General features: G+C 32.8%; 1 protein-coding gene across 1 annotated transcript in view; it reads right to left on the bottom strand.

Annotated features, from left to right (window-relative positions):
* The window catches only part of Slco4c1 (solute carrier organic anion transporter family member 4C1), a 54,592-nt gene that overhangs the window by 5,921 nt on the left and 26,308 nt on the right, over positions 1-22,363 (bottom strand). The window contains exons 3-10 of the mRNA XM_076856011.1: positions 19,891-20,073; positions 17,530-17,626; positions 15,016-15,137; positions 13,224-13,342; positions 11,877-12,021; positions 11,125-11,320; positions 4,404-4,557; positions 1,574-1,764 (exon numbers count right to left, since the gene is read on the bottom strand). Coding sequence (XP_076712126.1) covers positions 1,574-1,764; positions 4,404-4,557; positions 11,125-11,320; positions 11,877-12,021; positions 13,224-13,342; positions 15,016-15,137; positions 17,530-17,626; positions 19,891-20,073 — 1,207 coding nt within the window. The remainder of the gene's footprint in view (positions 1-1,573; positions 1,765-4,403; positions 4,558-11,124; positions 11,321-11,876; positions 12,022-13,223; positions 13,343-15,015; positions 15,138-17,529; positions 17,627-19,890; positions 20,074-22,363) is intronic.

Below are 22,363 nucleotides of genomic sequence, written 5' to 3'. Positions count from 1 at the left end.
TTTCAATTACTCAGGGCAAGTTCTGGAGATGGGATGCACAGCATGGGGACTGCATTTAATAATACTGTATTGTATGCTTGAAATATGTTAAGAGTAGATGGCAGGACTGGGATTGTAGCTCAGTGGTAGAGCACTTGCCTCAGTGAGGCAAGCGTGAGCCACTAGGTTTGATCCTCTGCAGCACATAAAAATAAATAAACAGATAGATAGATATTGTGTCCATCTACAGCAAAAAAAAAAATTTCAAAAAAGTGGATGGCAAACGTTCTCACTACACTCAAAAATGATAATTATGTAAGATGATATAACTATATATGTGTGTGTATTTGATTTTGATAATCATTTCAGTGTATATATATTTTAAAATATTGCATTACACACCTTAAATATATTCAAATTTCATTTGCCAATTAAATCAAATAAATCTGGAATTTTAAAAAAATAAACTAAAATTCATACAAAAAAATGCTGAGTTTTTACTATCATTTTTAAGTTATAGGCACATAATTCTTATTCCCTTTCTAACTTTGATACAGAAATCATACCTATGGAATAGGGTATATATCTGAGACAGATTCAGGTATGAATCTGAAGCTCCATCTAACTCAACAATAATTCTTCAAGTCATAAGTGTAAAACATTAAAGAGACACAATGTCGATCACAAGAAAAAAATCATATGAAAGATAAAAGACTACAACCAGTCTTTTAAAACAAGTAGTTAAAAGTAATTTCTATAATTTTTCAAAAAAAAATTAAAAGCATTTTCCTCTTCTCTAAATACTTCCAATTTTCATGTTGTGTAGTGTTAACTACTTAATGTTTTCCGAATAGAATCCAGAAACATTTTTTCATCAAAATATACATGAGGGATCTGGAGTTATGGTTCAATGGTAGAGCGCTTGCCTGGCATGTGTGAGGCCCTGATTTCGACCCTCAGCACTGGATATAAATAAATAAAAGATCCACTGACAACTAAAAAAAAAATATTTTTAAAAATACATGAAAAGGTAGCAAGTGACTATTATGAAACAAAATGTTGAAACGAGAAAATCTACAGCTTGCTAGGAAAAGTACAGAAAGGCTGGTGAGTCCAAGATAGGGCAGGTAGGAAATAGTTTTATAAAGCTCAATATGGAAAAAAAAAAAAAGGAACAATTGAAAGCATAAAAAGCCAGGTGACAGCCAGCTCCTTATTGAAGCCCTGTCTCCAGGAGGATTTACTTTCAGAGCACCTCATGTTTAAGGCAGAATGCATGTCATTTCTAATTCTGGCTTACAGGGAGTGCTCTTCATTTCCATGATGTCCAAATTGAATTGAATGTATCTTCAGCTCACACAAAAAGAAGCTTTATAAAAACAGGCAGAGAAAAACCAAGTACATCCCAGGTAGTCAAAGTAAAGATGCTTTCGCACAATCTGATTTAAACTCCATAAATCTGGGGATCTGTGAGGTTACTTTTCCAATGCCACAGAATTAATGAGTTTGCAAGGGCTGAAGTTGCCACAGAGTCTATTTTTCTTTTAACTCAACATGTTGCCTCAGAAAATGCAGATTCACAACTGATACATACCTTAATATGGACACAGTTATTGGAGTACCAGCCATAAAGGTAAAAATAATTGCAACAAAGAAAATGCCAAGAAATATGGGCAAGTTCGCACAGTGAGTTTCACATTTTCCTGCTTTAGCTTCAAAACCAAAATTATCTGCCATAGGTGTTATTTCTGCTTTCTTTTCAATACAGGAACAGTTGTAATATACCTGAAAAAGTTAGATATAAAACACTATATTTATTCTGAAAATAGATTGTTATCATTGTAAATAAGCTGATCTCTTTAGACTTGGCAAAACTTTGCATACTGTCTTAATCCATATACAATAAATAATGATGACAAAGAGTAATTAACCCTAAAAAATTAAGTAAGTAGAAACAAACCATACATTTGCAGTAGAATCATCTGTAGTTTGACTTGTGTCATTATTTCAATTTGTAACTTACTATTGTCTCATGACTTACAAAACAAATTTGTAGCAGTTATGTGATCTCACACACTTTAGGTTTTCATTAGACCATAATTGTTTAAATAACTTTATTCTTTTCCACCTCAGAAAGCAAAGACTATAGTAACAATCTTATTATCTGCAATAGTTTAACAGCAAACACTAGAATTGTGACAAGTGCCATACTAATATTAACTAACACATCCTAAGGATTTGGAAAAAACAACTTGCTTCTTTTAACTATAACCTTCTAACTGGAATTTTTTGAACTTACTGGAATTACTTTAGTGCAAGTAAACTATCCTTCCTGACACAGTAGGTTGATGACAACAAAACAACAGACATGACAATATCATCATCTTACAGACTATTTTACATATATACTTAGTATGCATATATACTTATACATATAGTGATAATATGAAATATTAAAAAATCACATGGTTTTCCTTTGTAGAAAAAATAATTCAGATAAGTAAACAGTTGGTTAGGCTATGCATGATGGTGCTCAGGACCATCTATAGAAGGATCACAAGTCTGAGGCCAGCCTCAACAATTAACCAAGACCCTGTCTCATAATAAAAAGGGCTGGGGATATAGCTCAGAGATAAAATATCACCAGCTATAATCCCCAGAACCACAAAAGGCAACTTAAGAAATAGATAAACAAATAAAATAAAAAATAAAAAGTTGGTTAGCCACAATTTCTTCTTAAAAGCATTTTAAATCTGAACTGCATTCCTACTATAAATCTTTTAACACATTTTAAATCACAGCCACCATCAAAAAAAAAAGTCAGGAAAGTCAAAGAAAGTTGATGTTTTATTGTTCCAATAACCAGAGACCTTTCTTCAGTGCTAAGAAAGCAGTTTTAAGACCACTGGCATGGATACAGGAAACCAAATATGAAGATGAGACCTCCAAAACTAATACATACTAAGCAATTAGATGTATCAAATAATAAAGTAATTCATTTAAAATTGTAAGAGGGTAAACTGAAAACAGGATTTTTTATTATGATAAAAACTTCACAGTTCTCTTACATAAACTACACATTTGCTCATGAAGTCTGTTTTTGTAGTTGAGGGCACAGGTATCAAATATAAGATGAATATTGTTGTGAGAAAATGTGCATATGTATTACTTTTTTATGCATTTTTCATATTTTTTTATTTTTATTTTGTCTTTTTTGCATTTTGCCTATTTAAACTATTCCATAAGAACAAATGTCTTGTGAATCAATGGCTAGTGATGTGGACTTGCTGAACATAAAAATCCAAGACAAAGACAATATTTGGAAGTCAAAATAACTTGTTCTTACTATACAATATCCAGATGGCAATTTTCTGTGTAAGGAGATAATCATCTTATTACTTGGTCAAAAATACAAATGCAAATTAACCATATCAAAATCATCAATAGTACTCCAAGTGTGCTCTGGGTGTTAGATTTTTCATCAGCATTTCCTTAAGCAGGATGGTATTTGTGTCTGTACATTTTTAGTCATGAATTTAAAATCTTTCTAATAATTTAACTCTTTAATATTTATATGTAAGAAAATGTTACCTACTTATCCACCTCTTAAAGGAATAGCTACCTGCCAAGTAGTTCTGATTCTAAGGTATCCACCAAGGTCACTTGTGGAATTTGATTCTTTTTAACTGATACAAACACCTGGTTTTCTTAAGGTGTTTTGAAACTAAAGCAGTTCCAGATATCTACTTGATTTGAAGGAAAATAAACCTCTGGAGATTAAATTCTTTAAACTTCTTCTGAAGTCTTTTAAATTTTCTATAGCTATTTCTTGATAATGATCTAATTATCAAAAAAGATAATTCTAAAGATTAAAATTACACACAATATCATCAAAATATTTTATCAGGTACATTATGAGTTGCCACCAACATTTATATGACAGATCATTAAATATTGTTTGATAGTAATTTAAAAGTACATGGGATAGAAAATATAAAAAAAGTTCACTGTTTCATATTTTGTTTTACCCAAGACAGGATGCTCACATGTTGAAATACACATTGAATGTATTTATTACACATAAAACCATTAAGGATATGTGTGTGTATGTGTTTATATATGTACAAATGAACATATAGTGTACATGATTCACACACATACACTCACACATGTTGGTTTGGGAAGAAAGTGGATGTCTTTCTGAGAACATAAGTGATGTTACAAAAATATATGTGAATAATTGCCAAATTGATATTTCAACAAGAACCACTTGAGTCATAAAGGAAGAAGGGTGTTTATCATCAGCAGGTTTGGGGTTTCTTAATGGAGGAGGGACAGGAAGATAAAGCAACACGACTATAGGACAAAAGAACTATCATAAATATACATTGCCTCATTAAAGGCAAACTAGCAGACACACTTACCTTTGTTTTCTTATCTGAAACAGAATTTGAACAACCTGCAAAGCATGGAGAAAAATACTGGACTCCATCTACTCCACAGAGTGGATAATAATAGGATCGTGAACAGCTACAATTGCTATTACAAGGGGCTGTCAATTTTCCCAGTTCTCCTGTTCTGTAAATAAGAAAAGACAAAAGATCAAATTCTCTATGTCATAACTTTTTAAAAATTTGTTTTATTTTAGTTACACATGACAGTACAATGATCTTGACGTATCATACATTTGAATCATATGGGGTATAATTTCTCATTTTTCTGAGTATGTCATAACTTTTTTGTGATACCAAGGTTTGAACCCAGGGCACTCTATCACTGAGGTACATTCTCAGCACCACCCACCTTTATTATTTTTTTTGAGACACAGTTTCCCTAAGTTGCCCAGGTTGGTCTTGGCCTCTAAGGTCACTGGGATTTCAGTTGTGCACTACCATACTCAGCTCTAGGTCTTAACTTTTAAAGACAAGTTCAGAGCATTGTCATATCTTCACATTCAATCACTTATTCATTCACTGAGCACAAGATTACTGACCATATAACACAAAATTTCCACCTTTGCACATACGCTTACTTTCTTGTGATGCAGAAGCAGTAAAAATAATAGTTTTATAATGCGTGCCAGTGATGAAGAAGAAGAAGAGGAAGAAGAAGAAGAAGAAGAAGAGGAAGAAGAAGAAGAAGAAGAAGAAGAGGAGGAGGAGGAGAAGGAGGAGGAAGAAGAGGAGGAGGAGGAGGAAGCAGCAAATCAGAATAAGCAAAAAAGGCAGATTTTCGTTCTGGTGATAGATAATGATTGTGTAGACTGGTTCTGTGAATTGTGGGATGTTAAGCAGCATTCCCAAACTCCAGCCACCAGATGTCTGTCAATAGTGTTTTCCTTAGTTTTGAAAGCCAAAAAGTCTCCAGACATTTGCCAAATGTCCCCAGGTATTACGTTCCCAGAATTTTTATCCAAAAAGGATGAATAAAATCATGTCATTCAATATATTCAATTTGCCAATGGGAAAACTGAGTCCTTTAAAAATTAGATTACTCTTCTATATTTGCCAAATATACTTTTCCTGATCCCTAGGCCTAGTGTCATTTTAAAAAGGCTTACAGAAAGCAATATCTTTCATGATATAATGAGTTACTTTAATCAAAGATGCTTCCCCAATGCATCATTCATTCATTCAACCATACATATTGAACAAGTGTTAGGACCTATGCTAGGTAATGGGAATACAAAGCAGTATAAGATAGTCCCTGCCCTTAGAAACTTCAGGGTCTAGGAATACAGTAAAACATAGACAATTGCATAATAACATGTTGAGTATGGTTAGATATTTGCAAAGTGCATTCTAGAAGAACCAGAGACAGTCACCTAACACTAACCAGAGTTTGGAGGAGAGATACTGGAGGAGCTACTGTCTGAGATGAGTCTTAAAGGATGAGTAAGATATAGCTGAGCAATGAGGTGGGGGGGGGGGGTTCAGAAAAAGCTGGCACAAAGGCATAGTAGTGAGAAACAGCAACCTGTGGATGTGGAGAAATATAAATGGTGTCTGAAGTCAAGAGTGAGAGGAAATGTACTTGGAGAGGAATTAGGGACCAGATTAATTAGGCTCTTCATGGGCCTTGTTACAAATAATAAACTTTAACCTACTGGCAAAAGATAATAAGTATTTTTGGGTGGTGGGGGTACTGGGGATTGAACTCAGGGGCACTCAACCATTGAGCCATATCTCCAGCCCTATTTTGTGTTTTCTTTAGAGACAGGGTCTCACTAAATTGCTTAGCACCTTGTTTTTGCTAAGGCTGTCTTTGAACTCACAATCGTCCTGCCTCATCCTCCCAAACTTCTGGGATTACAGGCATGTGACACCACACCGGCCAATAATAAGTATTTTTATAACAAAAATGACATTGCAGAAGTTCATTTTCAAAAAGTAATCCTAGAGGTTATGCAGAGTATGGACTTGAAGAAAGGAGACCAACTAGAAGACCCTAGACAACAGGTGATGACTATACAAAGTAGAACTGTTATTTTAAGATAAAAACATGATTACATATAACTATTATTTTGACTGTCTTCCCCCCAGAAAGAGATAATCCTATGTGCAAAGACAGATATTTCATTTTTTCATTCAGTGGTCATATGTTGAATGAAAAAATAAATGAATGGCAAGATATGGCAATGCTCTGACTTGTTCATTAAAAGTTTATAACTTTTAAATCAACCAAAAAATATTGAAAAAAATCACAACTTTTAATGAATACAGATAATTTGATCTGTTTGTTTTATTTACAGTACAGGAAAACTGGGAAACAGCCCCTCAGAATACCAATTATAACTGTGATTCTATTGTATTTTAAATACAAGAAAATATGCAGGAAATAGGTTGGAGAAAAATTTTAGTTGTTTAGCCAGTAAGATCTGATGATTTGTTAACTGATTGAAGATTGAAGGATGGAAAAATCAAAGGCGACTCCCAGTGGTGCAATAGAGAAGGAAAATCAGTTTTGAAAAATAGGTAACAAGTATGGTTATATATGTACAGAAATTAAGAGTCTCAAATTTGGTAAAGAACACTAGCCTGAAGCTAGAAATCTTAAAATCTATTTGCATACAAATATAGCTAAAACCAGGAGCCTTATAAAACCAGCCAAGTAGAGCCTTGTGAGAAGAGCTTAAGGTGTAGGGGGCCCACCTGCTAATGACCGTGCAGTGAGCTCCAACTTTGCACTAAACTACCAAAGTGCAAACTACCAAAGTGGAAGCGATACATCTAAAAGTGTTTCTAAAATGCACTTACCAAATATCTAACCAAAAAAACAGGGCCAGAGGTGAAAGGGAGAAAAACAGAAAGAGAGAATGATGAATCCATGCCACCTTGAAGCTAAGCTAACTCTTTCACACTGGAAATCAAACAGTAAATGAATTAGCATATCCAAGTAGTAGCTGAAAATATTGCTAAACTGAAAAATGGCATTTTAGTAGGTAGAGAATGAGAGGTTTGTGAAGGAGATAGATTAAAGAGAAAGGTAGAAAACACACCATAAGCAAGTACACGGGAAGTGTGAAGGAAAGTGCTGTCAAAAGAGTAGATTATTATAAGTTATCTGTCACTCTGCTTGGAGTCTCTCCTTAGTCTAACCTATTCTACAGGCTGTTGCCAGGTTTATGATTTTATTGACAAACATAAACATTACCACCTCAACCCACAAAAAAATTTCCAGCACAAATATAGAGAGAGGACTAGAGAGAAACTAACCCTTCACCTTTAGAAATAGCCTTAATACAATAATTTTCAAATTTAAATTTTCTAATATATAATTCTCATGTTATTTATAAATAATTACTGAGAATACACAAAATATAAGATAGAATTGTGGAAATTACAGTGCACAGAATGTACATTTTATTATGAAGAGTAGGTCACTTTAGCCTACCTATTTTATAAAGATTTATTTCGTAAGGCAAGGGAGAAACCATTAGTAGAAAAATATTAAGAGGGGCTGGGGATGTGGCTCAAGCGGTGGCGCGCTCGCCTGGCATGCGTGCGGCCCGGGTTCGATCCTCAGCACCACATACAAACAAAGATGTTGTGTCCGCCGATAACTAGAAAATAAATATCAAAATTCTCACTCTCTCTCCCTTTCTCACTCTCTCTTTAAAAAAAAAATATTAAGAGTTTCCCAAGTATATGGTTTATATGCATGTACCATTAGAATTATTTTTAAATATTTTACTTTAAATATTTTAATGTTTTTAAAATGGGCATGTTTATCACATGTAGTAGAATTTAAACACTAAGTTTTTATTTAAATTCAAACTATCACTCTAAAATTATGCCTCTACAATAGGCAAGTAATTCCCTGAAACTATAGCAATAATAGTTATGCCTTTTGCAAGAGCTATTTCATAAGCAAAGAAAATCTAGCTATGGATATATTCAGAAAAAAATGTTGTATGTACTTACTACGGAATATCATATTTTATAAGGTTTTAAATACAAAATGAAACACAAATCACCATCAATAGCACTAATTACCATAAGACCCAAGGATTTTATCAAATGTCAAGGCAATATAAAAATGTTAGAAAATTGTATGTGGCAGACTAAAGATTCTCTGCACCTCTATACTAGAAATTCTGCATCCTTACAACCTTTCTCTTCCTCCTTGAAGTGGTACTTCTTGAGCTTCTTGATTTGCTCTTTCCTTTTTCTTATACTCATGTTTCTTGGATAAGACTATTTTTACTAAGTGGTCATGATATAAGCATTTTAATGTGCAGATATAGAAGCTAAAATTAAGAATGAGGGGGCACAGGGGAAAATAATCAAACATTGTCATACCTACTTTGTGACATCAAGCCCTATCTCTATTTATAGCTCTCTATACACACATACATAAACATGGGTGAATGTGGGTTTGTGTATGATACTAACTTTCAGGGTTTTTTGCACCACCAAGAGATATGCATATATAGTAATCACTATCTTTATGTTCCAGATTTTGACATATCTTGATAATCAATCCCTATATCCTCCTCAAACTCAAATAACACACCTTGACTTTTTACTGATTATGCTAAGGAAAACTCACCTGGTAGTAACGCTTGTGCAGAACAGAAAAATACCAAGTGAATTCATATCTATCTTGTTACTTGGAATAATAAACTATTTAAATATTTTTTCTTAAAAAGAATATGGAAAAAAAGTGCTTTGTTGTGATAAGTTTGTGTAGTGATGAAAGTCAGGTCTACACAACTTACTTCTACCTACTTTTCAACATTCCTAGATATTTTTCTAATATTTCTAGACATATAACATAAGAAGCCCCATTCAAACTGATCCTTGAATCTAGCCTTCACTTTTTATAGCATTTACACCTTTGGCTTAACATAGTTCCTCTCCTCTATCTTCCTCTTCTCTAACCTATCAATCTCAAAATTCTTGTATCCCTAACTGATTTAAACTCAATTTTTTATATGGCCATGAACTCATTCTGAATCTAATCAAATCAAATAGAAAAGCTCTCCTTTTGATTTACATAGCACTTTGTACATCCTCAGTGACTTAAGTCATTGTTCATTCACTCTTGTGCTTTCAAACCTCTCCTTTAGAATAGGGATTTTGCAGAGCAAGCATTCAACAAGTGTTGAATACATGTTATGGAGCTTAACCAAATACTACTTTAGAACACTGGGCATCACAATGATATGAAGGAATGACAGACATGTGAATAATAACTACAAATCATGATTATTGATATTGGCAAACTTTCCAAATAAATTACAATTCATTTTACCATGTGAAATGCTGAATAACACAGAATTATGGTGTCCTGGACCTGGAGTACCACCTCCCTCAACAGCATCATGCACATCTAATGAAATAATTAAAGCACTACTGTGAACTACAAAATGCACTGCTGTGCAATTCCTCCTGCCTGATCTCCCTCTCGTGTCTTAGGATTTCAAAGCAAGATAAATAAGACAAAGAAAGAAGGACAAATAGTCAAACTGGTTAGAGGTAGAAACACACTTATAGCACAGATTAGCAAATTACACATTTCTCTACAACACATATAAATTTCTAAGTAGATACAACAATGGTATACCTGGGACTAGCCTCATTTTAATATTTTATTTTATTTTTAATCCAACTATTAAGAAAATTTAATAACATGGAATAATCTTAATTTAAAATAATTAATGGGGGCTGGAGATGAGGCTCAAGGGGTAGCGCGCTCGCCTGACATGCGTGCGGCCCGGGTTCGATCCCCAGCACAACATACAAACAAAGATGTTGTGTCTGCAGAAAACTAAAAAATAAATATTAAAAAAAATTCTCTCTCTCTCTCTCTCTCTCTTTAAAAAAAATTAATGGGAAAATAAAATGTGAAATTCTACCCACATTGTTATCTTAGTTTGTTTTATTGTTGTTATGACAAAATACCTTAGTCTGGGTAACTTACAAAGAATATAAATTTATTTGGCTCATAGTTCTGGAGGCTAGGAAGTCCAAGGACACAGTGTAGTATGTGCTCATTATTTGGTAAGCCTTCTTGCTACATCATAGCATGGTAGAGGATATCATAAAGCAAGACAGAGAAAGAAAGCTGGCTTGAGGTCTCTCTTCCTCTTTTTATAAAGCTATTAACATCATCAGGGAGGTTGTACTCTCAATACTTCCTCTAATTCTAAGTATCTTCTAAAGACCTTATCTCCAAATACTATTGACTGGGCTGGGGATATAGCTCAGTTGGTAAAGTGCTTGCTTTGTGTGTACAAGGCCCTCCAGCACCACAAAAAAATATATACTATTGCTCTATGAAGATGGAAATTATTTCAATACATATACATTTGGGGAACACATTCACATGGTAGATGTGAATCTCTTAAGCAAAGATTGTGTTGTATTAGTCTTTGTAACCCTGAGGCAGGTATAGTGGCACCCAGTATGTGGTATTTGCTTCTTAAAAGCTCTTTGAACAAATGCAATTTTTTAAAGAAGATTTCAATTATTCATACTAAAAGCAAAACAAAACAAAAAAAATCCACATGCTCTTTCATAGAAATAAAAAGCCTTCTAAGTAAAAAAAAAGTAATCATAATTTAAGAATGCATATACTTGTAAATGCATACATAGTTTTACTACTCTGATAGTAATATAAAAAACATTGAAATATATTTACCCATTATATGATTCAGACACACCAGCAAATGGCTCATTTTCACATTTGGCATAAATAAATATAAGACTCAGCACAAGTGCAACTCCAGATGTGAATAATGCAAATTTCATTGTATTTTTACATGTCATTTTGAACTTTGAAACAAGAACACCTCCTAAAATCTGACCAAGAGCAGCTCCAGGAATCAAAACAGCTCCTAAGGAGAAAAAAAGGCAAGAGAGAAAACACAGGAATATTGAGTAAATCAGACTGACTACTGGGAAAATACAAAGAGCAAGCAACAATACGGTTTAACATACAGAAGTTTTTAGCCAACATAAAAATACTGCATAAATGAAAGTAGTTTTATTAAGTAAGGGTTTAGTAAAATTAACTATTGAACATGAAGGTGTTCTCTTTAGCCTGATAGAATTGTCTATCTCAGATTCATACAAAGAATTGTCATAAAATCAGAAACTTTTATCCAAACAAGTATAAAGTGTAGAGGCTGGGGTTGTGGTACAGCGCTTGTCTCACACGTGTGAGGCACTGGGTTCGATCCTCAGCACCACATACAAATGAATAAACAAAATAAAAGTATTGTGTTCATTTACAACTAAAAAAAAAAGAAAAAGAAATTGAAAATTTTTTTAAGTATAAAGTGTAAATTTCAAGGTGCAAGATATTCAAAATTATATATCATCCTACTGAAAATGTGCTATTGTGGTAAAGTAAAACTATTAGATTAAGTTAGGATAAAGAAAAAGTTTTACCTCCAAGGGTAGCTGCAAAGCTGGATGACAGTCCAAATTGATTTTCTATAAATTTAGGTAAAAATGTTGCAAATCCAGTAGTAACTAAGGCTTCTGAAGAAGTTGATAAAACTAAACACATAAAGACAGTATTCCTCATCAAATTCTAAAGAAAAAAATACAGTTCACCAAATGAATAACTAAGATTACACTGCAAAGTGCAGCATTAAAATGGTAGCATTGTGAAATATCGAAACTCTTAATAAAACACAATATTAGCCTATAAAATTACAGTATTCTCTCCAGCATCAAAATATAACTAAGGATAATTAATAGATTTACATATGCATTAATGAGAAAATGGGTAGGTGAAGCATCTAAAGAATTAATAGAGACTATGAGCACAGATGAGATTGGTCTCTAAGGATCATAATGACACTCATAGAATCATTTCATGATTAAAAGGAGTCTGAAATTTAGAATAAAGTTGAACAACTAAATAGATGTCTTTATTGCTGGAATGCTTCTAATCTTTAAGCATTAACTAAAAATCAGTACATGAAAATTTTTGCAAATTGACACATTGGAAAATCAACATCATACTAATCTGAAACTTCAACTGCAACACATTTACATAGAAAAGAACAAAAAGTACCCAAAAACTACTGGAATTAAAGTGGAATGACTCTCAAAATATTCATTTAGTCAGAAATATTATTTAGTCATTCAAGGATATTAGGTCGTATTCCATCCAAGGAAAAGCAGCAATAAAACTCCGTACTCATTAGAGAACTGAATCAGTATAGGGATTTCTACACAGAAGGTATACAGATAAAAAAAAAAAAATGGAAACCAATAATTCTTGAAAGTAGTGTAAATTATAATGTATAAAATAAGTTAAGGAAAATATATCAAACAGAACAGAACTACTGTAAGAGAAAATAATAGTAGTTGGAATTAAGTTATGATCAAGCTTACAAGAATGTGCACATGTGGAGAGGAGACGAAAGGTGGCTGAGGGAAGAAGGAAAAGGCTTCAGTGATAAGTGATCAAGTACTGCATAAAGGAAATAAGAGAGGAAAATGGGCTAGCATGACCAAGAGGGAACACAGATTATTGATATCACCAAAAAAAAAAAATAACTCATGCTTTTTCAGCTATTCTACTCTGGAATAGTTGTTCTCAAGGGGAAAAAAAACTAAATCTGAAGAGATGTTGATAAAATGTAGAATTTCAGTAAATGAGCAAACAAAAATATACTACAAAAAGGTTTGTGTATGTGTTTTACATATGCATTATGTACATGCAGAGGAGGGATGGAAGGAAAGTAAGGGGAAAAAAGTGAAAGTGAAAACAGTTTATTTCACCTTCAGAGCAGCTGGGAAATCTTTAAAACTTTTTCCAAAATTCTCATCTGTGTGTTGCAAGGAACTACTCTTATTCTGATGAGTCTGGGAAATTTTTCCAGCTTGAATTTTTGCTGTACCTGGGGAAAAAATAGTAAACGTACTTGTTCTATCATTTCACTCACCATTTCAAAAAAATGCTTACTTTTTAATTGACACAAACTTCCACAGCTATGTAAATTCCATAACAAAAGAGGTCAGTTCCTCTCTGTCAACAAAATAGTACAAATATTTATGTCTGTGATGAGGCCGGCCCAAGAGCTAACTTTCATTACCACTACCTAAGGAAGTTCCTACCAGTCTAAACATTAAAATGAGACAATTTTGCTCTCCTCTCCTATATATTTTCTTCATTTCACGTCTCTTAACATGTTGTCTACATTTCAAATGTTTCTCTTTCTCATCCTTTATATATTAAAGTACATTGTGGCTATTTTTCTTTCCTCTTTTTTTCTAAGATGCTTGGTAGATGAAAAATAATATTTACTATCACAATGTCCCTTTTATTTTTAATTTTATTATTTAATTTTGTACTGGAGATTGAACCCAAGTGCACTTTACCACTGAGTTATATCCCCCAGTCTTTTTTTTTTTTTTTTTTTTAAGTAAAAGTCTCACTAAGTTGCTGAACGTCTACATTGGTGTGGCTGGTCTTGAATTTGCAATCCTCCTGCAAATTCCCAGCCTACCAAAGTAGCTGGTATTATAGACATGTGCTACCAGGCCTGGCTTCATTTTTCAGTAGTTCTATGTGAATAAATCTGAGAAAATAGTCAACATATGGAATCATAAATTGGAGGACCTGCAGTAAAAAGAAATCAATGAGTTCATCTACTTTTAATCTGTCAAGTTCTCTTTTGCCCATTTCCAAAAATTAATTATCTATCTTATTGCAAATGACAATGGGAATCACTAAATATCCCCAACCTAGAGAAGAGTACTTCTATATATACCTATTTCAGATACAGAGGCAAGATTTCAGAGAGGACAATGAACATTATTTTCTATTAAAGGTTTCCTTTTGGATACATGTCTAGTATTAAGATATGATAAAAATGAATGTACGGCAATATGACTTCAATGATAACTGAAAAAAATAAGCACTTGTACTTTTCAACCACAAATAACTAACATGAAGGATTTGAGGCAGAATGTTCCTTGAAATTAGTCATTAACAAAATACAAACTAAGAGTTTTAAAGATATTGTGTCTTACATATAATAAAGCAGGAATCCAGATAAAAGATAAAAAATTTAGTAAGTAGTAAGGAGACGAATATATCTATATCTATATCTATATCTATATATATATATATATATATATATATATATATATATATATATTAATGAGAAATACATGCATATTAAAATTGCAAGTAAACATTGTCTAAAATAAAGTTAGGTATTCAAAAGTTTGCATATGTACACAACTGAGATTCTATACAAAAGCAAAGAGGACAAATGTACAGTCTTATTAGTCATATAGAAAACAATATCTGGCTGGGCCCAGTGACTTTCACTTATAACCAGCAACTCTAGAGGTAGAGGTAGGAGGATGGCAAGTTCAAAGCTAGTCTCAGCAATTTAGCGAGACTCTAAGAAATTTAGTGAGATCCTGCCTCAATACACAAAAGGACTGAGGGTTTAGCTCAATGGACAGGGCCCAGCTTCAATCTCCTGTACCAAAAAAAGAAAAACTACATTCTTGCTAGAATTGGAAAAAAACACTCCGGTTTTAAAGAGAACTTTTTTACCTGGTAAATGTTTTGGGAAGCAAGAGAAAGGTACTATCAAAGACCAAGCAATGAAGCAAGATATGAGAAATCCGATCCACCAAGCCCCCAACCATCGTGGATCATCCTCAGTGATACCAGAGCTAAACAACAACAACAAAAAAAAAGGAGGTAAAAGCCAAGTCAATGTTGTTAATTAAAACTCAGTTATGATAATCATAGACTCGAAAATTAAAGAGAATCAAGTATGATATTATCATAATAACCAAATTTTTATTGATGCCTTTATGATAATCAGACAATGGTAGCAGACATTAATAAGTTAAAAGAATAATTATTTACAAAGATTTTTAAAACAGTAAATGTGACATAAAATTTTTAAATATTTAACAGTTAATAAGTATGATGGATATTTGAAAACATATATAGAATTTTCTGAGGATTCTTTACTAAACCATGGCTGTTTTTACCCTCTACTGTGTTAAAAATTACTTAAAATTATTATAATTATTTAAAATTAATTAAATATATCTCACAAAAAAATCACTGACCTATGTTGAAAGCCCACATTCAGGGCTTCACATTTGGCATTTACTTAAGTATAAACTCTTCTAAAATGATTTGGTGTCACTAATATTTCCACACATGCATACTGTGTACCTTGATCCTATCTACCCACCCATCTTTACACTTACTCCCCTTGTCCTCTGGCACTCATCTCAAGTCCCTCGCAATCACTGTTCTACTTTCAAGTTGATTTCTTTTTTTCAGTTTCCTCATATAAGAAAGAGCGTGTGATAATTTTCTTCCAGTATCTGTCATCCAATACCTTTCATTTTGCTATAAGTGACAGAATTTTATTTTTCTTCATGGTTGAATAATATTAATATATACACACACACACACACACACACATATATATATATATATTTATTTATTTCTGATATATATGTAATACATACTTATATGTATATATATATATACGTGTGTGTGTGTGTGTGTGTGTGTGTAATATTTTCAGATGTCCACTCATCTGTACCTAGATTGATTCCCTATCTTGGCTATTGAGAAGAGTGCAGTAACAAACGCGGGTATGCAGAAATCTCTTATTTATTCTATTCACTTCCTTTGTATATACACCCAAAGTAGCATAGCTGGATCATTTGGAAGTTCCGTTTTTCATTTTTGAGGAACCTCCATACTATTTTCCATAGTGGCTATACAAATTTACATTCTCACCACAGTGTATAAGAGTTTCCTTTTTTCTCCACATTCTTGCCAAATTATTTGTATAACAGCAATTCTAACTCAGATCATTTGCCATTCTTTAATTGAATAACTTGTGTTAAATTTTTGTGTTCCTAAAAAAATAATCTGGATATTAACAATCCTAAATCAAATGGTAACTAGCAAACATTTTCTCCCATTCTGTAGTTGTCTCTTCTCTCTGTTGTTTCCTCTTCTGTGTAGAAGCTTTTTCATTTGATGTAATCCAATTTGTCAATGTTTGCTTTTGTTCCTGAAATTTTGGGGTCCCACCCCAAAAATCATTTCTTATTCTGTATCCTGAAGTACTCTCCCTATATTTCCACTAGTAGTTTCAGAATTCTAGGTATTGCATCAAAATCTTTAAACCATTTTGAGGGTCTTTTACTTTGTTCTGTTTTAACTTATTTTGTCACAGTCTCTAAAAGGTCATACTAAGACTAAAAGCTCTAGGGGAAAAAAAAATCACATACGAAGGACCACGTTTCCTTATTCATTGCTTATAATCAAGCAAAGGATTGTGCAGTTACGATTCTCAATGGTAAAATGAAAAAACAGACTCTCAGCAAAGGTTATTAATTTGTCTATTCAGGAAAAGGTAAAGGCAGGTAATGTGGATTTTGCAATCAAAAGATCTACTTCAATTAATGTTGTGGCTACTTACCAACCTGTAAGTATCAGCTGCTTTAAAGGATTATTGGGAAAATTAAGTAAGAAAACATGAAAGTTATGTTTATTGGAAACATTTGCTGTCTGGAATATATTATAGGATAAATATTATATATCACTATTACTGTATTGCCACGTTATTAAAATAGTGATCTCTCTGACATTATAATTATAATTGTAATCTGTATGACATTATCAGAGCTACCAGAAAATTTATTTTGAGAATCAAAGCCCCATCAGACACTTCAGGCTAGCTGTACCCAACTAAATCTACAGAAAACATGACTACTTTATATTGAATTGTTGATTTTGAACAATGCATGAAATCTTAGAAAAAAATGTATTTCTAAAAATTTAACCACATAACCCTATTAAATATCCTTATTTATGAATAAATACATTATTACATTAAGAGATGGTATGGTATTTATTCATGAAGCAATGTAGCTAGAATAAGATATCATATAAAAGTTGTATATGGTCAGTTTTGTGGCTTAAAAATCCCATGACATATTGAATAAGTACTGTGAAAATTATCTATGATGTTAGTATATTGAAATCAAATAGACTCAAATGAAAGAAAAAGAGATATTGCCTTGCCTTTGTCCCATAGCAACATCAATGTACATGGTTAACAGTTGTCCTCCCAAAACATAGCCAATGGCTGGGCCTAAGATTGACATAGAATAGCCGATTCCTAGAAAGAAAGAAAAAAAAAAAAAAAAACAGACATTGGAAATAGCCAAATGTACAACTTTGTTTACATCTCTAAAAACAGTGAAAAAAGACAAATATTTTGCTATAGAAAAATGTAACTAAGGAGGTCTACTTCAAAATTACAAAAAAATATTTTCAATAAATATACTATTTGATGGTATCATTTTATCAATAATTATGTTAAGGAATCTAAAATGAATGTCAGTAGAAAATCTATCTAACTGTAATAATTACAACAAGCCAAAACAATTGCAACTCCATGGAAAGTTAGATTACGTTCACTGGTAGCATGAGTAGCACATCTACTGTTATTCTGTACTAAGAATGATAATTAGTGTTTACAATCTCAGGAAATAAAACAATGTGAAACAAGAAGTCTCCTCACTTTGCACCCACTTGGAAAGTATTTAACTTGCCATACAAAAGATTTTGAAACTTCTATCTGCTGTTAATTGCATTTCTTAATAGATATTCATTTAAACCTCTTGTTTTTAGACACTTCCCATTTTAACTATAGGCAAGATTTAATTGAACTTATTTGTGTCTATTATATATTTAACATTTTCCTGTGTATAAAAAAATTAACTGTATTACCAACCTATAGACTACTGCTGGGTTTTTCATTCTTATACAAAAAAAGAACAGGAAACTTAGTTTTTACCTAATCTAAGTACATCTCAATGGCAAAAATGACTAATGTACTAAATCAAGTCTCCAAAATGAAGCTCATGGAAGACAATCTGAAAACATAATTTTTATCTATCTGCCAACTTCCTTAATTTATAATATAGCTGTATTTTAAAAAGTAAAAAATACTTTAGTAGAAAAATTAAACTATATAATTCATAAGTAGTTGTGCACATATAAAGAATTCATATTCAAAAATATTTTATGAATAAAAGGGCATGCTTAAAAATGCTAGAAATCGGTAATTTATAAATTCTTTTTGGTGGTGATCTTGTTTGTTTGTTTTGGTACCAGGGATTGAACTCAGGGGGGCTCAACCATTAACTCACATCCCCAGCCCTATTTTGTATTTTATTTAAAGACAGGATCTCACTGAGTTGCTTAGCGCCTCACCTTTGTTGAGGCTGGCTTTGAACTCATGATCCAACTGTCTCAGCCTCCCAAGCTGCTGGGATTACAGGCATGCGCCACTATGCCTAGCTTAGTGGTGATCTTTTAAAGAAATGATTTCCAATTCAGTTAAACCAACAATTTTGTAAGGACATCTTAAAACTTTTGTAAAGCATACAGTTGCTCTAGAAGTTTCCATATTATAGATGTACCCAGATCTGGGCATACGGATCAGTGGTAAAATGGTTGTCTAACTGTACAAAGCCCCCAGGTTCAAGTGCTAGCACTGGAGGCAAAAAAATAAATAAATAAATAAATAAAAGGAAAAAAAAGAAGAAAAAAAATTAAAGTATGTGCCCAGGTAGAGTTAGTAGTCTGTCAGGGCCACTCCGAACATACTGACTTTCAGTACTACAGCAATGAGTTTCCTATGATAGAATAAAAAAAAAAATAAAGAGAAAAACTCATATAAAAATTAATCAGGTTGGGGCTGGGATTGTGGCTCAGCAGTAGAGTGCTCGCCTAGCACGGGTGGGACCTGGGTTCGATCCTCAGCACCACATAAAAAAATAAAGGCATTATGTTGTGTCCATCTACACCTAAAATATAAATATTTTTAAAAAATTAATCAGGCAATAATTAGATGAGGCACCTTGCATAGTCTGGTTAGCTCTAGACTTTAGGGAAGGAATTTTATGTAGAATTAGTTCACAAAGGGGAAAAAAAAAGTGTTAATCTAAAATGAGAATGTAAGAGTTTCTACACGCCCTCTGGTTTTTGTTTTTTTGTTTTTTGGAGTCTATACCAGTCACAATTGCCACACCCTGTGTAAGTTCCCCAGGATTTAGGCAACCCAGACAGAAGGATTCTCCAGTGGTTCTTTCCATCCAGGAAGGTTAGCAAGCCCAGAGGAGGATATAAGCAAAAATCATTATGCATTTTATTAATCATCTGGTTATAGCAGTAAATAGTTAAATAAAGAAAATACTGCATTTACCTAATGGAAATGCCTATGACATTAAAAATAACTTTTTACCAACCCTGTTTTGCTTTACTTATAAAATGAGAACCAAATTTCTTTGCCTTTTGACAAATATCAAATATACTCATAAAGTAAACACTTGGACAAAATGATCCTGGGACGATTATATTAGAGGTTAAACTTACCTATATAGAGAGAAGACTTGTGAGTGGGCACAGAATCATCAATAAAGGCTGTTCCCAGGGTGTAGAGAGGGGTCCCTCCAGTCCCCAGCAACAGTTGCCCCAAGATGAAGACATACAAATAGTTAGAAAGCGAAGAGTTGGATGAGGTACAACTGGTGCTATTCCTTGTTGTTGAGCAAGTGTCTTCAGTAAAAAAAAAAAAAAAAAAAAGTGAATTAGTGAATTTACAGAAGTTTATCAAGTAAATATCTAGCTTACAAATGATTTTTGCTTAACATAGTCCTTACTTTTTTTTTTTTTCAATCACTTCACTTTGATTATATTTTGGCTTTCTAAGGTTGGATGGCATTAGTCTCTCTGCTGGTAGCAACCCATTTTACAGCTCCAAATGAAAGTTTCTGTTAAGTAATGAAACCTACTGCAAACATCTTACAAAGAGCTGGTTAGTGAATAATTCACCTCATTGAAAGATAAATAACAACCAAAAAAGAAAAGCAAATTGTATGACAGCATTCTCCATAAAAATATCATAAGAATGTAGTTTCTAAATTATCACATCATGAACCTCCATACTGCTTTCTAGATTGGTTGCGCCAATTTGAAGTCCTACCAGAGATGTGAAAGTGTGCCTTTTATCCAACATCCTCACCAACATTTATTGTTGCTTGTATTCTTAATAACTGATATTTTGACTGGAGTAAGATGAAATTTTGGGTAGTTTTGATTTCCATTTCTCTAATTGTTAGAGATGTTGAACATTTTTTCCTATATTTGCTGCCTGATCATGTATCTTCTTCTGAGAAATGTCTGTTCAGTTCCTTAGCCCATTTATTGACTGGGTTATTTGTTTTTTGGTTACTTGGTTATTTGTTTCTTTGACCCAGCTATCCCACGCGTCGGTTTATATCCAAAGGATTTTAAAACATCATACTATAGTGATGCAACCACATCAATGTTTATAGCAGCACAATTTATAATAGCTAAATTGTGGAACCAACATAGATGCCCTTCAGTATATGAATGGATAAAGAAACTGTGGCATATATACACAATGAAATATAACTCATCATTAAAAGAGAATAAAATCGTGGCATCTGCAGGTAAATGAATGGAACTAGAGAATATCATGCTAAGTGAAAATTCCAAAAAAACCAAAGACTGAATGTTTTCTCTGATAAATGGATGCTGATCCATAAGCGGGGTAGGGAGAGAGAACATGGGAGGAATGGAGGAACTTTGGATAGTGCAAAGGGTAGGAAAGGGAAGGGAGGAGGGATGGGGTAGGAAAGATGGTGGAATGAAATGGACATCATTACCCTAGGTACATATATAAAGTCTAGTTTGTGTACAACCAGAGAAAAGAAAAATTGTGCTCCATTTGTGTACTATGAATCAAAATGTATTCTGCTCTCATGTATAACAATTTAGAATAATAAATAAATTTTTTAAAAATAAAAATAAAATAAATAAAATCACATTATGATACTTAAAAAATAATAATGAAAATCACCTCTTAATTTGAGAATTCAAACAGAGCTTATAAATTCATGGAAGCATGCTGATATGGAAAGAATATATGTGCTGATGAGATTCAGAAAAGACATGAAAATAAAACAACAAAACTATCAGAAATGAGGAACACACTGGAATGATCAAAAGGAAATAAAGATTAAGAGAATTATAAGGAGAGAAGATGCAAACATGAAGAATATTAAAGAAAAATTAAAATACCACAATTTATAAATGTGAGAGAATATTATATATAAGGATTCAAAAATGCAAAAAAAAAACCCTAATCATCTAGAAATATTATATATATACATGTATACATACTCCAAGGTAAAATAAGGAAACTTCCCTGAAATAAATGAAGACTAATCTATAATTTTAAAAGACACAGAATGTCTGAGTGAAATGTGATGCAGGATTTTTGAAACCAAGACATTCCCTTGCAAATTCACTGGATTTTAGAAGGTAAAGAAATAGCATTTTGAAAAACAAGACACAAAGGTAAAGTTATTTATGCAGAGGGAGATAAAAATCAGTACGTTTGGCAGGCATGATGGTGTATGCCTAAAAATCCCAGAAATTTGGAAGGCTGAGGCTAGCCTCAGGCTAGGCTCAAGAACTCAGTGAGACCTGTCACAAAATAAAAAGGACTGGGTATGTGGCTCAGTGGTAAAGTGCCACTATATCAAAACAAATAAAAGCCCAGTAAGTGTGTATTTAATCCAACAAAAGAATGAAGGAATGCCAAAAATGTATTAAATGAAAGATAACATGATGCAAACTTTATACTCAAACTCTTTCAGATATAAAGACAAAAACAAGTGTTTAAACACATCTTAAACCTCATAGAATAAATCTTGTTTGAAAAAAAAAAAAATTGCTAGAGTACAGTCAACCTACCAAGGAATCCTCCATTCAGAGATGAATGTGGACCTGAAGAACTTCAGAAGCAAATATAAAATAT

The sequence above is a fragment of the Callospermophilus lateralis genome, chromosome 5, assembly GCF_048772815.1.
Source record: "Callospermophilus lateralis isolate mCalLat2 chromosome 5, mCalLat2.hap1, whole genome shotgun sequence".
NCBI lineage: Eukaryota > Metazoa > Chordata > Mammalia > Rodentia > Sciuridae > Callospermophilus > Callospermophilus lateralis.
This window is presented reverse-complemented; position numbering and strand designations above follow the sequence as displayed.